The 12,396-nt window shown below is 38.8% G+C and overlaps 1 protein-coding gene and 1 long non-coding RNA gene across 2 annotated transcripts; one reads left to right on the plus strand and one right to left on the minus strand.

Moving 5' to 3' along the window:
* Positions 1 to 1,339: 1,339 nt before the first annotated feature.
* On the minus strand, positions 1,340 to 2,200 carry LOC114148481 (uncharacterized). Its single transcript, XR_003596294.1, has 2 exons — positions 1,888 to 2,200; positions 1,340 to 1,714 (listed from the first exon to the last, which is right to left on the minus strand). It is a non-coding gene; the product is annotated as an uncharacterized LOC114148481 (long non-coding RNA).
* Positions 2,201 to 9,135: 6,935 nt separating this feature from the next.
* On the plus strand, positions 9,136 to 12,022 carry rpl8 (ribosomal protein L8). Its single transcript, XM_028024059.1, has 5 exons — positions 9,136 to 9,311; positions 9,393 to 9,534; positions 11,079 to 11,297; positions 11,398 to 11,513; positions 11,825 to 12,022. Exons 1-5 carry the CDS (start codon positions 9,174 to 9,176, stop codon positions 11,981 to 11,983), a joined length of 774 nt encoding a protein of 257 aa, XP_027879860.1. The 5' UTR covers positions 9,136 to 9,173; the 3' UTR covers positions 11,984 to 12,022.
* The last annotated feature ends 374 nt before the right edge of the window (positions 12,023 to 12,396 follow it).

Consider the following 12,396-nt stretch of genomic DNA (forward strand, 5'->3'; position numbering starts at 1 on the left):
TGTGTTCGAGCTTTTAGCTCCAAGCTCGTGTGGTAAACATTGTGTGTCCAGTATTTCTTCACATCCTTCTCTGATTCTCACATACTTCTGGTTTTGTCTTCGAAATTCCAAAACATTGTCTGCGGTTGGAAAAAAAAAACACTAAAATACTCAGAGGTCACAGGTCACTTCACTTACCATATTCTTCCCCCTAGTTGGTTTTGCTTGTAAATGCCTTGGTAGCCATAGCAACTTGGATGAACTTCCTCTCTTAGCTTCCTTACGGTGAGTAGGGAGGTTTAAGGCACCCTTTTGCCTGTTTCCTTCTCCTTCTCTCTGACTCTCATCACAGGAAGTCCTTCTCTATCAAGGCCTCTTTCTATTTAAGGACATCAAAATAAAAGCACTGCATGCTGACCTCCTGTCAAAATAAGAGTTGAGCCCTTCACCTCTTTCTCTGAGAGGGGAAATAACACCCTGGACACAGTGAAACGTTCATACCCATACTTTGACAACAGTCTTCCTGCCTCCCTCTGTCACTTCTTTGCATCTCCCAACCCTTTTTTTACACATATGTGTGTGTGTGTGTGTGTGTGTGTGTGTGTGTGTGTGCGTGTGTGTGTGTGTGTTTCTGAAGAGAAAAAAAAAGGAAGATCAGCTCTGCTCCTTTCTCAAGGTTGCTGTGACACTGACATTTCGGAAGCACATGTCAGCAAACCAGTGTGTTTGGCCTGGAGGATTTTGTCCATCATAACTTAGCAGAAATTATCTTTGAGTTCAGCACTAGTTGGGACGTTTCCTTTCACAGTATTCAATAAGTATTTTAATTGCAAACCTTGTTGCCGACACTGTTGTAGAGTGGACCAGTTAACTGGTAGCAAGGTCTATTTTTGAGTACTGTAATCCTTCAATTTAAAGTACAAAAGTGACTTTAGTTTTCATTGTGGAAGACAGCAATGAAACCTGCGGCTATGAAATGCAAATATATAACTTTTCCCTCAGTTAGTCCAAATGGGCTGTTTAGAAATATTTCCTGATCCAAAAACCATTCCAGTGAGCTACAGTTATGGCATGTGTACTTGTATTTAAAATGTACTGACATAGCGTGACATTTGTTCATAAGCTTTAAAATATAAAAACTTCAAAAGACTCTGTGAATATAAAATAAAAGTCATATTTGAAGTAACATTTATTTAAAAAACATTCATTTAAGAGTACTAAAAGTATGTGTGTGAAATGTAGACAGATATTGTGTGTACATTTTGTCCTGACAGTGGTCTGAATCTACCAAAAGTGGTCCAAGAAGGAGCCAGCATGGAACCTGCGACAGACCAAAGTAATAATGACAAACTCAAAGAGCAACCAAAGGAGTAATGACGCATTTGATGAGCGAAGGCTGGCCCACCTGGTTCAGTCCAACAGACAAGCTGATTGCTAAGAGTAACATAGGTTTTAAAGACAAAAAACACTAGGCTGATTTAAAAAATGAGAAGAATGCAACTCAAAACAAACCAAATAAGAACCAAGATACTGATAAACAGAAGACCTAGTTCAAGAAAATCAAAACCAATTACACTTAACCAAAACAACAAACTCAACAAAAATATCGGGACTGCTTCTTCTGGGGGAAACATGACCAGCACCTGGTGTGAGGCGCAGCCAGGCTTAAACAAACTGGGAACACTGGCACAGGTCCTCCTGGTCAGGGGCTAACTCCAGGCCACACCCAGTTCACCTGAGGAACAAAGAGGAAGTTAATCAGACAGGAGTCCTCACACCGATACTTTCACACTAACAACCTATGGTCCCTTGTATTTTTTTAGATCCAAGTCCATGACTGGGATACTTAAGACTTTTGTTTGACTAGGCCTATTGTCTTCATCAGTAGAGAGACTGATGAAGACTTACATTTGAGTTTGAAACGAAGCAGAATCGTGATGTTTGCAAGTTTGTTCTCCTGACAACTTCTCCGCTGCCCACTCGTCTCTCCTTCGAACAAAGAGGTCTTCTCAGCTAGCTGACAGCTAGCCTCAGTGTGTACGTCTCCAATCTCTATGGCAACCGGTTTCCACAACCCCTATTCTGCTGTCTGTTTCTTCTCAAGATAAAAATAAAAATACAAAACATAAACAGGAAGTGAAACAGAATGGCAGGAATGGGACGTCCTGCGAGGGGTGAATTGCAGAATCAATTTAATCAGATCGAACACTGAAGCCGCAGTACGGCTTCCTGTCAGGCCAGCGCCATCACATGGTGAACCAGAGAACTGCACTCGATTCATATTCAGAAGCAAACGACTTGGATGAAGGTCTGCAGTGAGTGGGAGGATTTTATTTATTTATTTATTTATTTATTTATTTATTTATTTATTTTAAAGTTGTTTTTGGATTTTAATGACTAAATTATCACACTCACGTGCACACACAGCTCTTATGAGTGATTAATGATGTTGTTCACTCCTTATGATAGCACAGAGTGTCTTGATGTTGTTGTTTTTAATCAGAGTTGCCAGTAGCGATGTTGACATTGGCAGATTGAACAGCTGCCGTAACTGGAGGCATCACCACAGCAACTCAGACCCACAATGCCTCTGGACGAAAGCAGCTGTTCTGACCGACGGCAAAGAGACCCCCCCACCCACACACCCACCCAAAAAAAAAAAGAGATGAGACGCATCATCTCTTAGGAAAATTATAACCAAACTCACAACTTTACTATAATTTACTAAAGCAATGATGAAAATGTTTGTCACTGGCTATTCTGTACTTTATTTATTTGTTTTTCAAAGTAAAATATTGTAAAAGTCATATTTTTCCTCATTAATTTGGAGAGCTTGGATGAACCCTTAATAAAATAGTCACATTAACCTTTTCGTTGACCTCCAACTTAAAATAGCTTCACTAGTGTATAGTGCAAAATGTTGCACTATATACCTATGACCTCTAAAATTATTTTCTTTTTGGCTTTAACGGAGGACAAACCACATTAATTAGCATCCCTGATAAGGATGCATTAAAAGTCTTTTTAAAATATACATACATATTCATTCTGTATTTCATGCCAAACCCACATGGTGTGTTTGTCGCTGAAAAGCGTCATCTTATTGTCATCAAGCTGAAGAACTTGATTTCATTCATAGTCCAGCTAGTGTTTTGAAGACTTCACCTGTATACGTTTGTGATGGTGGGACAAAAAAAAAGCACAACTTTTTTTGCTGCATCACTTCCAAAAAGCCAGTAGGCACGCAGTTACCATGTATTTCATTTATTGGGATTGATCTAGATGAAAAATATTTTTGGCACTGGACGTTATACTGAAAAACCCTGAATTTTACGTCATTTTTCATCAGAGATTTATTTATTGCAACAAAATGTGAATTTAGTTCAAGCCAACGTGGCCGGCGTCTCACCTTATTGTTTTGATTCAGGTACAATTGGGTGAGCCATATTTTGTCAAATGGAGAGAACAAAAAAAACGGATGAGCACAGCAGTCTATTTTGTTAACATTTAATCTTATTTCTCATTCATCTTGATCAGTGTAAATCACAGCAGGCAGTGGTAAAAAATTATGACATAGAAACACTTTGCAATGAGTTAATATACATGGTTGTGCTTAAATGTTTCAGGACACGTTTGAGTGTAATATGCATAGTACGGAACTACAGAGATTACTATTCATAATTAGGAGTTCCCTCTCGTCACGCACAGAAGTGTCCTACGTAAAAGAGAGGGCACAGTGGCGCTTAATATTTAAGATCAAGATCTGTGACACGGCTATGTTTTGGATATGCTGATAAAGTCTGCACATGTATTACTTACCTCCAAATCTAAATCCTGAAGGCAGGATCTCAAACAGCTAAAGAACTAGGGGTTTGCTCGAGACTAGTACACACCACTGGAAAGTATCCAGGGAAATCCTTAAAAATAAACTAGCACTGAATATTTATGTTGCAGTTCTGTTTTATTTTTTATGTTTGCTGTGAGCTGCCAAACCACGAAGGTCAGACGGAGTGGAATCCAAAAGTTCAAAAAGGGGACGTATCCTCAACTGGCAAATAAACAATAATCCAAATCCTGCAGCGAATAGAAAAGTTTTATAACTTTAAGACAGCCTGAAAAATAATCCATCAAGTAGAGAAAGCAAAAGCAAGAAAGCAGAAAGAAAACATGACTGAAGTAATAAAGTATTCATATATAGATAAAACATGATGTAGCAGTCAAAACTGTTTAATTTGTTCAAAGCATCTTGGTGTCCATAAAGAACGACAAACATTCAGCTCAAATATCAAAGATGGATCAAGACATACAATGAGTTTGTTTTAGGATACAGTACCATGACTAATTCAGTTAAATTTAAATGTGTACTTCCTGTCTTGACCGTGGGAAACGGCAGGCTTGTATTTGATTGCACAACAACACTTAAATACACGCCTATGTCCATACATTCAAAGATCTGGGAGTCAGCTTCAGGGAAGGCACACAGTGTCAGTGTTCGGTATGGTTCCCCATCCGAACCGCTGCTGGATCTTCTAGCGGAGAGAAAAAGGAAACGTTAAAATAAACAGAACAGTCTGTGCGTGTTGTACGAGTTTCAGCTCCATTGTTCTGTTTTGTCCCAAATCTGACAAAGCTAACTGTACTAATGATGAAGAGACTGACTACACACACACACACATACAGCGCAGCGCAGCGTTCAGTTGTTGGACAGCAGAATGGAGCTCTGTTGTCATATCTGCACCCCTCTGCATTTTCCTGTATACACAGGCCGGAGGTTATTCCACCAGTGGGAGGTCAAAGGTCAAGAGGTCGTCCTTAACCGCACCTCCTCCTCTCTGATGTCTTGCATCCTAAACTTGAGTCTCAGAGGGACTCAACCTTTGTGAAAAAAGAGCTATTTTTTTTATGCAAGCAGAAAGCTAAATTAGGCAATGTTATATTACACTGTTAATAAATATTCTGTGGCGCAGTGTGTTTAAGGCTCTCATTTATTATTAATAATATTTTTTTATTTTTTACAACTGACAGACTAGGCAAAGGGAGCATTAATCAGAGAAACAGCCAAGAGGCCCATGGTTACTCTGGAGGAGCTGCAGAGGTTGAATCAAATGACTAAAACTGATCACCACCCAAAACACACCATCACTGCAGTGAAACATAGCAGCGGAGGCTTCATGCTGGGAGCTCTGTTGTTACAGCGGAGCTACAGCGTGTCCGTCAATCACATAATATTTGCAACTTGACAAAAAAAAAACACCACGACTATTTTTGCAAGACCCTGTAGCCTTTCTGGCTGTATATATTCACACTTTTACGTTACTGTATATGTTCACCTTGCCTCCTGTTATGGTTTTATCTGTCGTTTAATGTGTCGGCATATCCATGTATCTGTGCATCTGTTTTCAGACGTGAGCCCTCTGCATCTATAGAATCTGGAGCAGAAAGCCTCCACAGGAAATGCAGTCAAGAATGTTGGGACCGGGGATTTCCAGGACATGAAAGCTGCATCGTCCTCTGTCTCAAACATGATCGGGGTGGGAGACGCCAACGAAATGAAGTATGACTGATTTTTAGGGGTTTTATCAAAGTTTCTTGGAAAGTTTTTTTTTCTTCTTCGAGAATCGTTATATTTAGCCTCTCTCTAAAACTGTTCAATTTCTGTGATCATTTTTGTAACGTTTTCCAATAGTCTTTGGATTATAACAGCTGAAGAAGAGAGCACCCTGTATCCAACTGAACCAATCTACAGTGATTGGTTGAAGTTTATTAAGTTGATCATTTTTCAGCATCTTCATAAACTAAATAAAACATCTAAAAAAAAAAACAGCCATGAATTTCTACATGTACAGTTTTGACTACTCTTTTCGATCAAAATGACCCTTCTTATCTTGTAAATGTTTATATTTGATGCTAAATAAGGATGTCATTTTTTGTCATGTATTGCCATACATTATATTTTAAAGTTTTCTTATAAATGTTAAACATCTATACAATTATATATTTTGCATCTCTTTTCTTTTTTTTTCCCCAACGCTCTAATCCTCCCACATAATAATGTTTCTATCTAGCGGCTCTTGTGTTTTGCGAGTATGAATCCAAGCAAAGTTATTTTTATTTTAAGTCTTACTGTGCATAGCGGTGCCATCTGGAAAGAAAGCATGCTTGGATGCACAATGTTCAACACCATCATGAGAATTCCTCCCAACAGCACAACTAGGGGTCCCTCTGTGCTTTATAGCTCCATCAATAAGTACTCCAAGATATAATATATAGGCACATAATTTACTTTACTGCTGTTAAAGTGAGCCAAGAAAGTGAATTCCTTAAAGCTCGTACAGCTGAAATGCTTGGGGAAAAAAAGAAGAAAATGCCTTTTTAACTATACCCATCAACTGGAGCAGCGATATCAGTCCGAACTCTGTGATCTCTGAGGGATAAAATCAAGAAAACAATAAAGGCCAAATCCAGAATATGAGTGCGTGGGAGTAGGCGCTGTATTTATGCCTGTTATACCTGCGGGACTGTGTAAAACAATGCAGCATCATAATAAGTAAGCCATATATTTATCACCTGCTGTTTCAGCCCTGCATGTGTGCATGTTCTCATTAATCACAGCAGCATTGTTCCTCCAGCGAGATGCTCTGATCTCAGGAGGGAGCCATCTGTTGCTCAACGTCTCTGCTGCGCCGGAGAGCACACACAGGACTCTGAGAAAACATCTGAAATACGAGAAGAAAAAGTTTCAGAGTCTATTTCCACTGTAAATGTTTGCTGTTCAGGGTTGTCTGCTGCTGTAAAATAAATGAATGTTCCTAAAGCGTTTTTTAAATTTAGCTTTACTTTTTTAATTTGGTCAAAATAGGAATTTTGAACTGATCCTCTTTGACTTCCTGCCCATGTGGGGTTTAAATGTAACCTGACAAAAAGGCCCTTTTCTGTTAACCACACTTGACATATAGCTAATAGAGATGTGTGTGATATTTGAAATAAATTAGAAAATATTTCTCAACGACTCACCTAAACTGACCCATATAAACAAGAAGAGCAAAATCTGAGATGTTTAAAACAACTGGGGTGGGCCACACATAGTGAGGATAGTGGCACCACAGACACACACACAAAATAAATAACATCCAAAGCTCACTGTTACATCAGGTCTTTATAACCTTAAAATACATCTATGTTAAGAGTTTTGTCCACATCTTTACTGAGGGTGCACAACCATTTTTAAAGCTCTCTATAGCATTTTGTAGCAGCTTTGCAAGTGTAAAGTCAACCATTTGATGAAGATTAATTTTATAATTAAGATGTATTTTTTTCAAACATTTGTTAACACTGGAGTAATACTAGAAAACATAGGAAGACCCAAATTACATTAATATTAGCTGTTTGCTTTAATAAATATCAGTCTGCTGCAGCTCAAATAGACGGTCCTTTTCAAAATAAGCTTGAAACTAACCAGTCTGCCTCTCGACCAGAAAACCAAAGTACCACTTCGGCCTCACTGAGTCGTACTGCTGGTCAGAGTCTCCCCTGATCCATTACCACAACACACCGCAAGCTCAAACAGATAGTAATATGTGGCTTTTCACCAAATGCCTTAATTAGCGCTTCCTCTTCGTTTTCTTTCATATTGTACTGCTGCCATCTTGTGGTAGCGATTAGATATTGCAGGCTAATTCTTAGGGGTAAAAACTGTTGTTTTTTTTCAGTCTGAGTCGTAATATGAACATACTTGAAACACATTAACTTATCTCACAACATATTACATATTGTGCTATATATATCCGTATATATATAGCAGGGAACAGAATAATATGCAACAGACAATATTGTGTCAAACAATTTGAAAATAGATTATGTACAAATAATTACTTTTGAACATGTAGTTCAAGGTTACATATTTAAATCAACAAATAAATAAAAAAATAAAGCTAAATCTATTTTTAAAATCTGTGCGAAAGCTGTTTCCACCCCAGATGTTGCAGAATGTCCACTTGAATCTTATTGGTTATTGTGTTGTATGAAAACTCTATCGGTCTTTTACTTCTTAACTCTAGAACGGTGGAGGACGACGGACAGAGTGCAAATTTGGAGTGCTCTGATTTGCACTCCAAATCAGAGCAGGGCCTCAAAGGGTTAAGTTATTTTCAAACTATGGAGTCGCTGCCAAATGTTGGTAAAGGCAGAAAGAATTATATAGGTTTTTATTTTTTTAAGAAACATATGTTTCTTTAAAAAAAAGAAATGAAACCGTAATAATTCATATTTAGCTTAAACAGCAAGGTTTGTCTTCTTCTCCTTCTCTATCTTCTTCAAATAGGTGAGACTTGCTTCCATCAACAGCTAGTGAAACATGGTACACTACATTTCCCATCAGCCCCGTTCGGTGATTTCTCCGGAAGAAAACCTCGGCATTTTCCTTAGCACTTCCTCTTTCCGTCAGCGGAGTTTAGGTAGGACTGATACTTTCTGGTCCCCGTCTTGAAATCCTGTATAAATCTCAACTTTACTGGCTCATCCACCTTAAATCAACACATGTACAACTGTAGAAGATTTATAACGATGCGACCCGTGTTGTATTTCAATAGTAGAGTGGTTATCAAAGTTTTTATTTATGTTTTCTTGCCTCTTGGTGCCATGGCGCTGCAGTAGCGGTGTGATATTAGCTAGGAGGCCGGTAAACTGGCCTCGAAGCGCTAGTGGGGCTTCGTGTAAATCTATGCTAATGGCGAAAGGTTATTATAATTGCTCTTATGTGTGAAATGTGAAAGCAGCAGCTCTGAACAGGAAGAGCTGCGTACATCTTCAGAATGACACTCGCTTTGTGCGGCTAGCTGCTAGGCTAACAGTTGCAGGAAAAGCAGAGGGTTTGTTGTAAGCATTTAATTCGTAAACACACTTTTATTAAGACAAAGCAGTAAGTTTATGTTTATCTGTATGAGAAAACAGGTTTGAATCCTTTCAGAAAGTGTCAGGGTTCTACTGATTTCTTCAAAACTGTTGAATTAATATGGGATACACTGAAAAGGTTTTGTAGCTATTCACTTGATAGATAAAAAAAACTATTAAATGCTTTTTAGCTGGACTAAAGGTCACTGTATATATAATAAATAACATTTTTGACTGCTTAACATTATTTGTGTACACTGCCATGATGATTGAGAGACGCCTAATGATTTGTGTTTCAGTTCAAGATGGGACGTGTGATCAGGGGACAGAGAAAAGGTGCAGGCTCTGTTTTCAGAGCCCACGTCAAGCACAGGAAAGGTGCTGCTAAACTCCGTCAGGTCGACTTCGCTGAACGCCACGGCTACATCAAGGGCATCGTGAAGGTAAGCAGTGGCCATCAGCAGATCGCAGGTTGTACTTGTTACAAGGTTGGGAGTGCCAATATGTCCGCGTCCCTCAACCAGGACATCATCCACGACCCCGGCCGTGGCGCCCCCCTGGCCAAAGTGGCCTTCCGTGACCCATATCGGTTCAAGAAGAGAACCGAGCTCTTCATCGCTGCCGAGGGTATCCACACCGGACAGTTCATCTACTGCGGCAAGAAGGGTAAGGACCGACGGTCGTCATCGATGTTTAAGCTGTTGCGTGAGTGTAGGTGGCTTATTTGTGTGTGTGCTTTTTGTTTGTTTTTTTGTTTTTTTAGGTTGCATTAAAAAGACATTCAGGTTTTGTTGCGACTTGGCTTACGAACGGTTCAGAATTCAGATGCACCAATCAAATATTCCACAACTGATTATCACTTTAAATCTCAGTGTAGCTGGAAAAAGCTTTTCATCATTCCACGTAGGAAAATTGAAATGTTTAGGGAAGGGATTAGGAGAGCCTAGGTGTTTAAAAAATTGGTAGAAACATTGAATATGGTAAAAAAAAAAAAAAGTGTCTCAAGTCAACCAAATACTTTATTTTTAGCCTCCTGTACATGATAAACAGCTTTACAATAAAACGGGAGGTTTTGTAAGGATTACAGCAGAAGCTTTTTTTTTTTTTTTTTAAAGAAATAAAAGAAAATTACAATGGCAGTGTGTTCAAAAATTGTATCTAGAATGGAAGTTAATTGGAAAAGATTATTCTGCTTAGTTTAAAATAAAATAGTAGAGCAGTAGGGAAAGGGTTGCTCCCAAAATACACAATCTTGCCCTTTATTAGGAAAATTTCAACACACCTGAAGTTAAATGAAAATTACATTTAAAGCATGCCAAAAGAAATTACCTTTGTGGGTTATGTGCATCAAAACTAAAAAAAACATCCAACTAAGTGAGAGTGATTAATAAAAACATGTAAAGGTTTGGGTCATACACTTTGAAGTTAATTTATTATACTCTTTAGAAAAACTGTGGATCAAACGAAGTTCCACAGACCTCAAAGAAAACAGGAAGTCAGTATTAAACTTTAATACTTCGCCATTTGAAATGATAAAGTGTGTGTGTAAGCTTCTTGGATGTTTTGAATGTTTTTTTAGTAGGTTAAAGTATTATTATTAGTGAAAGTAACTGATGCTCTTATAACAAATGTTTCTGCAGCTTTAGTGATGGTTATTTCTGATAACGGTCCCATCTGTCTGTTTTAAATTTTACGCCGTTTTAATTTTTGTTTTAATTGGGAACCCAATTTTATTAGTTGACTTTTGCAGTGTTGCAATAGCAAAAATGAGAAATATTATGAAGCATGATTGTGATTTAAAAAAAAAAAAAAAAAAACTTTACATCAAATTCACATTGAACATGTTCTGTTTAGTTGATTTTCCTTCATTTTGAATCTTATAGAAGTTTTAGAAGCCAATCAGAATCTACTGCAGAAATCATCATTAAATGTCTGTGAAGAAAGTTGTATAATGAGTATAATATATAATGAGTTGCAATATTTAATTTCCATCTGGGATTAATAAGGTATATTTGAAATGAAGGATAAACATTCTTCAGCCTGACTGAAGATATTTTATAAATTCCTAGGGGGGATAAAGGAAATAATTCACCAGATTATTGTCTTGAAGCAAGAAGAATTTTTGTTCCAGACTTATTTTTGTGCTGATCAGAAAGACGACGCTGATATTCAAATTTAAAGCAGCCGTCTCATCGCCCTCTGCTCCGCAGCTCAGCTGAACATCGGTAACGTTCTTCCTGTTGGCACCATGCCCGAGGGAACCATCATCTGCTGCCTGGAGGAGAAGCCTGGCGACAGAGGCAAGCTGGCCCGCGCCTCAGGAAACTACGCCACCGTCATCTCCCACAACCCCGAGACCAAGAAATCCAGAGTCAAGCTGCCCTCAGGCGCCAAGAAGGTCATCTCTTCTGCCAACAGAGCCGTCGTCGGTGAGGACGCTGTCGTGTTTTTTTTGTTGTTGTTGGCGTTTGGTGATGCTGCCGCCACTGAAGGTAACTGAATGCCACCTCCTCTGCTGCTGCGTTCAAGGTGTCGTTGCTGGAGGCGGTCGTATCGACAAGCCCATCCTGAAGGCCGGCCGCGCCTACCACAAGTACAAGGCCAAGAGGAACTGCTGGCCTCGTGTCCGTGGTGTGGCTATGAACGTAAGTGAACCTGGGGACAAACCCTGGCTGCACTGTGTGAAAAAGCAAAGAAGTAAAACTGACAGGGTCTTCGGATGCATTTATGTCGCCTTTAGTTGGGAAGTTATTTCAGTTTTAACTGTTGTGCTCAGTAATCCGACACAAATGAAGGTAAAACTAAAGTCAGAGCAGTCAACGGAGTAAATAGTTAACCTTAAATGACTTGTTGGAGATAAAGTAAGCTACATCTGAGAATAATGCTATATATTTTTTCAAAAACTCATCAAAAGTTGAACTGTTTGTCAAGCTTTGCTTCCTCTTCCTCCGTGCAGCCTGTTGAGCATCCCTTCGGTGGTGGTAACCATCAGCACATTGGCAAACCCTCAACGATCAGGAGGGACGCACCTGCTGGTCGCAAGGTCGGTCTTATCGCTGCCCGTCGTACAGGCAGACTGCGTGGAACGAAGACCGTCCAGGAAAAGGAGAACTAAATGTGACTGTCTTGTTAATAAAACATGTTCCAAAATCACCATTTTCTTGTTTCTGAGTTTATGTAGTAAAAAGTGTCTGAGAAATCCGACTACAGCGAGGGAGTGAAATGGTCAAAGAGATGAACTAGAGTTTTGTTGTTTTTATGAAAAATGAATAGATCTATTAAAGAGCTTAAGTGCTACATATTTTCTCAACTGTTGGAAGTACTTTGTCTACAACTTTATGGTACATTACAAGAAAAGTACAGAAAAATATTACTTTTACTAAAGGATATAAATTTGATTTATGCCATCTTGAGTCAAAGTTTTAAACGAGGTGCTATTTGGATGCAAATAAAGCCCTGATTATATACTGCTCAAAAAATAAAGGGAACACTTTAAGTGTGAAACACCTGTTTAAGTGTTCCCTTTAT

Source organism: Xiphophorus couchianus, chromosome 7 (genome assembly GCF_001444195.1).
Source record: "Xiphophorus couchianus chromosome 7, X_couchianus-1.0, whole genome shotgun sequence".
Lineage (NCBI taxonomy): Eukaryota > Metazoa > Chordata > Actinopteri > Cyprinodontiformes > Poeciliidae > Xiphophorus > Xiphophorus couchianus.

Bases quoted from the DNA above. Each gene is read 5' to 3' on its own strand.
- rpl8 (XM_028024059.1), top strand. From the start codon at position 9,174: ATGGGACGTGTGATCAGGGGACAGAGAAAAGGTGCAGGCTCTGTTTTC. The intron at 9,535-11,078 runs GTAAGGACCGAC...TCTGCTCCGCAG, and splicing joins CATCTACTGCGGCAAGAAGG to CTCAGCTGAACATCGGTAAC. The intron at 11,514-11,824 runs GTAAGTGAACCT...TCCTCCGTGCAG, and splicing joins TCCGTGGTGTGGCTATGAAC to CCTGTTGAGCATCCCTTCGG.